Raw genomic sequence first — 8,506 nt, 5'->3', positions numbered from 1 at the left:
TGCATTATTTAACCTCTTCAGAGCCTTCATATGTTTTCAGTCTGTTAAAGATAGTATTACCGATAGCAGTACAATTTGCACAATGCCTGTTTTGTTTAGTTTTTTTTCTTGGAAAAAGTTATTAAAAACAAGTTTTTGTCTAAATTAAGGTGAATTCATGGTTCCTTTTTCCACATAATGTAATCGGTAGTGCTTATGATTGAAAAAAATAATTATGTGATTGGAATCGGCAGGAAAAAAACCTGATTGGCACATCTCTATTTACCCACTTTGGAGGTTGTAAAACTGAAGATGAAAAAAGAATTGTCCAGATAGTTATCATACATGTTAGGAAGTTGCAAATAAAAAAATATATAATTTTGTGTTAATAAGCAAAAAAAATTATTAGGGAATTTATTTCCTTTTATGGAAAATGTTACCATTATACGGCCAATGTGACACATATGTCACAATTCAGATTTATACCAGTGGGTGGCACTATTTAAAAAAAACAACCTTCTAATATGTGTTACATATGATCCATTTGATATAATATGCAATAATATAATTTTCCTAAAAGTAGCACATGGGAAAGTATCAATCTGATTTGCAAAAATAAATGAATAGTTTCACACTGAAACATCACATCACCTGTTCATCAGCGTCGTTTATCACCACCAGATCTCCTCCTCTGGTCCTGCAGTCCGCTCTGGCTTCATACCAGGCGCCAGATGTTGTAGAGAGGACATGGCAAGAACCGCTGAACATGCTCCATCCTGCAGGACAAGTTTTCTCTAAAACATCAAAAAAAATAATTAGCTGTATTTTTTTTTTACTTTACTAATTATTTTTGTTATTGTTAGAAGACAGAAATGTTTTCAAAATCAATTAGAGTTTACAATGTAATTTTGTTTCATCACTCATTTGACTAGTCACTAAAATATGAACTATAAGTAGATAATTTAAAGCCATCTTAACCAAAGTCTGATTTGGATTTTAAGTCTCTACAAATAAGCTGCTCTCACAAACACATGAGGACTTACTTTTCCTCAACTCACTCTGGAGCCTGGTCACTTCATTAGACTTTTCCAAGCGTTTTGCATTCAATTGGTCTCTTTCTTTAGTCATGACAAAGCTGGTCATTACTGGTCTGGAGATAACGGGTCAGATTGTCTTTCATATCACAGAGACCTGCTGCTGAGCTGGATAATGCATGAGCTGAAATAATTTAAGGTTAAATATATCAGAAATACAAAACATGTTTGTTAAGCCTGATAAAATATGTTTACTTGTTTAAAAAATGGTCAACAGACTCAGACTTATGCCACTCTGGATTTTGATGACAATATTTTTTTCAATTTCTAATTTATAGGCAAGGAAATAATTTTCAATGGGTTTGTCACCTTTGAAAATTAAGTCTATCAAACAGACAATGTGCTAAAATTTTATATACCTCCAAGGAAAGGGTGTAATCTGAAATTTTGGTAAAGTAATTAATAATATTAAAAGTTTCTCAAAGAGAATTATGTGCATTTTGTGAAAATAACAGGATATCGTGAAAATAACAGGATATCATCTGCATATAAACTGATTGTATGTTCAATAGCTGAGTCACAGATTCCTTTCATTTTATCATTTTTCCCTATTGCTGCAGCAAGCGATTCAATAAAAAGAGCAAACAAGAAGGTGAGAGTGGGCATCTTTGTCTGGTTCCTCGATATAGTAAAAAACTGGATGATGTAATTTCGTTTGTGCTTTTTCTAGCTGTAGTGCAGTGTTAGGTGTTTTTATGAATGACTCTCCATCCATCCATTTTCTTTTGCTTATCCGGGGTCGGGTCGCGGGGGCAGCAGCTTCAGAAAGAAGGCCCAGACTTCCCTCTCCCCAGCCACTTCTTCCAGCTCCTCCGGGGGAATCCCAAGGCGTTCCCAGGCCAGCCGAGAGACGTAATCCCTCCAGCGTGTCCTGGGTCTTCCCCGAGGCCTCCTCCCGGTGGGACGTGCCCGGAACACCTCACCAGGGAGTCGCTCAGGAGGCATCCTGACCAGATGCCAGAGCCACTTCAACTGGCTCCTCTCGACGTGGAGGAGCAGTGGCTCTAATCTGAGTCCCTCCCGGATGACCGAGCTTCTCACCCTATCTCTAAAGGAGAGCCCAGCCACCCTGCGGAGAAAACCCATTTCGGCCGCTTGTATCCGTGATCTCGTTCTTTCGGTCATGACCCAAAGCTCATGACCATAGATGAGGGTGGGAACGTAGATCGACCGGTAAATCGAGAGCTTCGCTTTTTGACTCAGCTCCCTTTTCACCACGACGGACCGGTACAGCGGCCGCTTCACGGCAGACGCTGCACCGATCCACCTGTCGATCTCCCGCTCCCTTCTTTCCTCATTCGTGAACAAGATCCCCAGATACTTAAACTCCTCCACTTGAGGCAGGACGACCCCCCTGACCCGGAGAAGGCACTCTACCCTTTTCCGGCTCAAGACCATGGCCTCGGATTTGGAGGCACTGAGCCTCATCCCAGCCGCTTCACACTCGGCTGCGAACCGCTCCAGTGAGAGCTGCATATCACGATCTGATGAAGCCAACAAGACCACATCATCTACAAAAAGCAGAGATGCGATCTTAAGGCCGCCAAAACGGATCCCCTCAACACCTCGGCTGCGCCTAGAAATGACTCTCCATATCCAAATTTTTCCAAAACCTTGAGCAAGAACTGCCAGTTGACTTTATCAAAAGCTTTCTCTGCATCCAAGGAGACTGTCGCAGCTTTTGCTTGATTAAATCAAATAATCTACAGGCACTATCAGTTAGGTTTCTGTTTTTGATGTAGCCAGTTTGGTCTGGATAAATTAATGTTGGAATGTTTTTTTCTATTCTTGTTGCGAATGACTTATTAATAATTTTTAGATCTGTGTTAATTAAGGAAAGAGGTCAGCAGCTTGAGGGCTACCACATTGTGTTAGTCTTTCACATAAAACTCCAATGAAATATACATGCTTGTAGATGTAGTGTGATAAACTATGGAAAAGTTCAAGGGACATGAATACCTTTGCAAGCCATTGTATTGTTGTGATGGTATTAATTTATAAAATTATTCCTTCTCTCTAAATAAGCTTATTTCAAGCCATGTTTCAAGTCTTCAGAAAATAACGCAGAGCAGGGTGATGGGAGATAAATGTATGACAACAAAACTCACTGTGGAAACCAAGGCTGATGAGTCCAGTAAGGAGGCCAACACTCAGGATCCCCAAAAAGATAATAACCACATAGAGCCTCTTCTTAGAGCTGCTAGAACCTTAAAGACAAATTATTTAAATACCATTAATTTCTCCTGGATAATATTAGCAAAATACATTTGCGCTTTTCTCTCCAAGATCTTTCTTACCTCTGTCTTTTACAACTGAAATGTTGCAGACTGAATCATCATTAGCATATATTTCCTCCATTGGTTTGACTGTCTAATCTGCAGCAAAAACAGAAATATAGAAACTGTGAAACGTTTTTCATGAGGAAGTTGCAGGTTTTAAAAATGCTGAATGTAGTTGAAACAAAAATGTTTTAGAGAATGATACCTTAATCCTCTTACAACATTTATTTATGGATAATTTGGATGTTTTATGCTTAAATGACTGACTGGTGCATTAGCCATCACAAACTATAGCTTTAATTTACATTTAATTAACGCATCATTTGCTTCCATAAAATACATTAAAAATGTAATTACACTAAATTTTCTGTGGAATAACAATTTTCTAACTACCCTGTGAAACAAGCTTGTCAATTGGATTTTTATTTATTTTTAGAATTGTTTTTAAATAATATTGTTTTGAATTCACATCTAAAAAATTAAGGCCATTTGTCTTGTAATAATGTATTAAAATTAAACAGTTTATTCTAGACGACTTCACAAAAAAAATGCATATTTAACAGTTCTTGAACCAATTCAAAAATATATTTTTTAATCCAGCCTGCTCCTTCCAGCAATTGACATATGAGTCCCATGAGAGTCACATAATTTATTTCTTACATCATAGCTTGAAATTCTCTCTGGATTACACTGACTGACAATCACACAGCTGTTATTGTTAGATTTTAGTTTGAAGAGTAGCCAAGTGTAGAGATAGACTGTGACAAAACTGAATACTTTAATAAAATAAAGAATAACTTACAATAAATTTACGTAGGGCAGGTCGAGTAAGGCAAGCAGAAAGCAGAAGAGTCTAGTGAAAAGCAATGACAACGGATGAACTTATATATCAAGGCAGAGGTGGAACTGACAGAATAATCAGATGAGCTAATCAGAGGCAAATGAGGAACAGCTGTAGCAGAGCTGTGCACACCCTCATATTACACCCTTGGGTAACATGAGGGTGTGGAGACTCTTAACACAAAGAAAGTTGTCTTGGAGCCAATGAACGGTTGGAAGAGCCTTTAGGAATCTCTTGGACATCAGATGAGCCCTTGGAATATCCATGTTGAGCAAGCACACAGCAGTCTCAGTAGGTTTGGTACAGTGGTGAGAGTGAGTGGCCAGTTCGTCGAATCCACTGCATGTCTCTCTCTGTCCTCTTCTTGTCAGCTTACTTGCAAATGAAAGCAAGAAAAAAATTGTTGAAAACAAAAAAAGAAATTCCCAATTCACAAAAAAAAACCCTAACCCCTAAACCCAGCTTGAAGAGTGAAGATCTGCACAAACAGGGCAGATCTCATTGCTAGTTTCCCTTTTTTTTTACTGAGCTTCACTCTCTCAAGATGTTTGCCTACTGAAATGTGTTACTGAGACCAACACATTGTTGTTACTTTTTTTTTTTAAAGAAAATTAATGTAAAGCTTAAGCTTAGCCTCAATTATAAAGCAACTGCTAATATTTACCCATCATTACTCTGGAGCCTTTTCACAGATCCACAGGAAAGAAGCACCACATTTATTATCATTCCATATCTGGGAGTTTTCCCAGATCTGTGCACAATCTTCACCTCCACCATAATTATCAGGTTGCCTCTGTTCCCAGAATTTTTTAAGTCTGTAAACAGGAGAGTTATTTCACAGATTATCTTTCACAAACATAAAGGAAATGTTAGTTTAGAAGCTTTGATGTTCTACATTGCAAGTGGAAATACAGTGGTTGCTTTTGGAGTACAGAAGATAAATGATTCACATAGTTTGAATTAGCAGAACTTCCCGTATTTTAAGGACGTTGTTTCTTTATTTTTGAAAGAGAAAAGGTTGTGTTCAATAGAATGTTTACAAATAAAGTGTTTATGGTCACAATTTTCCATTTTCTTCATTATTTCTCTGTTTTTCCTCTACAAAGAAGTTTATTTTGGCCTGGTGTTTCTGTTTAGCTGTGATACCTTCCTGGAGTGACCATCAGCTGAGCTATTGCTGCTAATAACTAAATATTAGATCTCTATAGACAATGTTGCTTTTGTCAGTATCATATTTGTATTTCTGGGTTTAACCCTTATTGTAGAATTTTAGAGCCAAGCTAAGAAAAATAAATAAAATTATTAAAATAAAGCCAAATATTATTAGAATAAACAAAGTCATAATATTACAAGAAAATAGTCGTACTAATAAAGTCGTAATATTATCAGAAAGTCATAGTTACTCGAGATTAAAGTCATGTTATTAGCAGAACAATGTTTCAATGTCGTGGTAACATTTAATGCTCTTCTGGCTTTTTGTTCTGCCTAACAGTCTGACTCTGATCTTGATTGGCTCTAATCAATCTGGAAACTTGTGTTTGAGCGGTTCAGTGCTCTCTTAGTGTTTTTCTTTTGGGTTGTTTTGAATTCAGTTTAGATTGACTTGTTTGGTTATTTTTGTTTAATTGCTGGAGTGGAACATAACCCCTTCTACTCCTTTTATTTTTGAGTGTTTATTAGGTTAAGCTGTACTCCATTTGTAAAACCTTATTTCTGTAATAAACCATTTTACATTTCAATTAATACATTAATTACAGCTCATCAATAGTATGCATGTCATGACAGTTGGGTCTGTCTATTTTCTGTTACTCTACTTATATCGAAAAATTATAAATTAAATATAAGTTTCCATCAAAACTCATGACTGATCTGATTTGCAATGTTTAACTGCTATTATTTTGAACACAAATGTTTTTATACAGAACAAAACACCAGCCTTGGTACAAACTAAWGTAAAACAATCCCATTCTGGGTCACAGTCAGGATTAATCTAAAAAAGGAAAAACTTACTCAGAACTCAGAGGAGTRCCATCAACCCACTTCCAGGATCCCTCCGTTTCTCGATCAGTCAAACCAATCCATGTTGACCACCGAGTAAGGGTAAAAACAAATTTCTGTCAAAGTACAAAAAGATATACTGCTTTTAGACTTGAATCACAACACAGTGTGTATCATTATCATTATGATGGAACATCAAGACAGTCTCTCTTGTCAATCAATCAATCAATTTTATTCACAGAATACCCATCATACTAAAAGCAGCTCATGTAAATAAAATGTAATTGCTCCCTTATGGATTTTCTTGTTTAAATATTTCAGATCAGCCATGTTGGGACTCAGTCATGAAGGAATTAATTGTGAGAACAGACTGTAATAAAAAAAATAAACTACTAATCCCAGAATTAACTGCATTAACCCACTTTGAGTCTGATGAGGAAAAGACGACGTGTCAAAGCGCGATCATGTGACATTACAAACACGACCTTGTGGCTCACTTCCTTCCCTTTTACAGGCTACATTGAACTGGACATCATGTCTAAATCCAACCTCTCATAAAGAGAAGATATTGTAACTTCAAAGTAACCCTTGTTGTCTGTTCTACTGGTATTTTTTCTTTGATCTCATCTCACCAACCAGTAAAAAGTACTAATGTCTGTTACTTTAATGCAAAAGAGACAATGATTATATGCTATTGATACAAAGGTAGCTCCATGCTCTGGTACTTCAAAACTTAGCTTATATTCACATTGAACTGCGACATGCCTCGTTTCTTTGATTACTGTCCGAGTGTATTTAGTCCCACCTGTTGTCCGATCCTCGTCGTGTTACTCTTGCTGCCCTTTGTTCTGTGGACTTGTCATTAAATAATCATCATCATCCTGGGTCTGCCTGTGTCCTCCCTCACTACCCACTAGTGATGGGCAAATGAAGCCTCATGAAGCAATGAACCTTTCCAGCCCTTTGCTTTGGAAAAAGGTTCATTACTCGATGCTTCATTCAGGACTCACTAGTGACATCTGCTGGTGAAACTAACAGCCTTGTCACTCAGTTGGATCATACTTCCAAAAATTAGTAAATGCAATATTGTCACAATGTTTTCATCAAACTCATGTTCAGTAACAGGAGAATCAATGAAACCATATTTAATCGTCATATGTTTTAATTATTAAAATGATTTGTAGCCAATCTAATCCTGGTATATATTGAACGTCAGTGGTTGTGTTGGGTTTTCTTTTATGTCAGACTGATTTGACAATAAAGACATTTGATGTTTTAGTGTCTTGGGAGTGCAGTGCATGTTGGGGCGTTTGCTTTTTCTTGAATTTATAATTGGCTCTGATCCCTTATATTTGGCTAGATGTTGAATTTTAGTTCTGCAACAGGATTAAATCTGTTTCTGCTGTGCATACTGATATATCTTTGCTAATCAAACTACAAATAATAGTGGACCTTTGCAGAAGGTGATACATTGGGAGGTGGAGGGTTAATTATTGTTATCTAAGAAGAATTTTATTGTGAGGTTAATCTCAAAGTATTCCCAGATGTCAGAGATTTTCCTCTTGCTGGCCCCATTTCAGACAATTAATCAAGTTTACTTGTGTAGCACATTTCAGCAACAATACAGTTCAAAGAGATTTACATCATAAAATCACAAAAATATAAAGTCATAAAAAAACATAATCTACAATTGAGAAACGCAGTAACAGACATTAAATTTTGAAGAGTGCCATCATCAATACACATCAAATATGTTGGTCAATGTTCATTTTATTTTGGCCACTGAAGACAAATGTTCTCCTCTGATGCGAGACCAAAAGGACAACAACCAATGAAGCAGCACGGCTCATCGCGCTTTTATTTTGAAAACMGACACGCAAAATGAAGCAGTCACGTGACCCAGGCAATGCGAGGCCTCGTTTGTTGCCAGTCAGTGGTTTACAGCAAGACAACACAAGCCTCGAAGCCTGGATTCAGATGGGCCATCACTACCACCCACACCGCAAATCATGACAGTAGGATCCGACCAAAGACACGGTGAGGGACGCAAGATGCRGACCCCGATTAGACGGTGGAGCCCTTGGCGGTGTTTCGGAGTGRTCCCCTTGTGGTTYAACTCTGTGGCTGAGATCTGCTGTGGGGATCGCGCCCGGAGTGGGGCMCCGCCGTCACCGTTGCCCTGAGCCGCCGGAGGTCGGTCCCCGCACCGAGGCGACGCCAGTATCCGCCTCCAGAGTTCCCCGTGCCTGCTGCTGGTAAGCAGCCTTCCGAGTTTCCTGTGGCTCTGCCCTCCCTGTGCTCCGTCAGAGCTTCCG

The 8,506-nt window shown here is 38.1% G+C and overlaps 2 protein-coding genes across 4 annotated transcripts in view; both read right to left on the bottom strand.

The window, feature by feature from the left end:
• The window catches only part of LOC103478799 (C-type lectin domain family 4 member F-like), an 18,348-nt gene extending 13,142 nt beyond the window's left edge, over positions 1–5,206 (bottom strand). Inside the window, exons 1-5 of one of the 3 annotated variants that reach the window (XM_008432863.2) lie at positions 4,858–5,206; positions 4,155–4,568; positions 3,371–3,448; positions 3,182–3,280; positions 631–773 (exon numbers count right to left, since the gene is read on the bottom strand). In XM_008432863.2, coding sequence (XP_008431085.1) covers positions 631–773; positions 3,182–3,280; positions 3,371–3,431 — 303 coding nt within the window. In that variant the 5' untranslated portion in view covers positions 3,432–3,448; positions 4,155–4,568; positions 4,858–5,206. Of the gene's footprint in view, positions 1–630; positions 774–3,181; positions 3,281–3,370; positions 3,449–4,154 lie in introns of all 3 variants that reach the window. The other 2 variants (XM_008432851.2, XM_017308776.1) reach the window with 2 other exon arrangements.
• A 921-nt stretch (positions 5,207–6,127) lies between these two features.
• LOC103478784 (CD209 antigen-like protein E) overlaps positions 6,128–8,506 on the bottom strand; it is an 8,138-nt gene continuing 5,759 nt past the window's right edge. Inside the window, exon 4 of the mRNA XM_008432838.1 lies at positions 6,128–6,307. Within this exon, the coding sequence (XP_008431060.1) occupies positions 6,200–6,307 (108 nt within the window). The 3' untranslated portion in view covers positions 6,128–6,199. The remainder of the gene's footprint in view (positions 6,308–8,506) is intronic.

The sequence above is a fragment of the Poecilia reticulata genome, linkage group LG2, assembly GCF_000633615.1.
Source record: "Poecilia reticulata strain Guanapo linkage group LG2, Guppy_female_1.0+MT, whole genome shotgun sequence".
NCBI classification, from domain to species: domain Eukaryota; kingdom Metazoa; phylum Chordata; class Actinopteri; order Cyprinodontiformes; family Poeciliidae; genus Poecilia; species Poecilia reticulata.
Note: the sequence above shows the minus strand (reverse complement) of the source record. Positions and strands in the feature narration are given on the sequence as shown.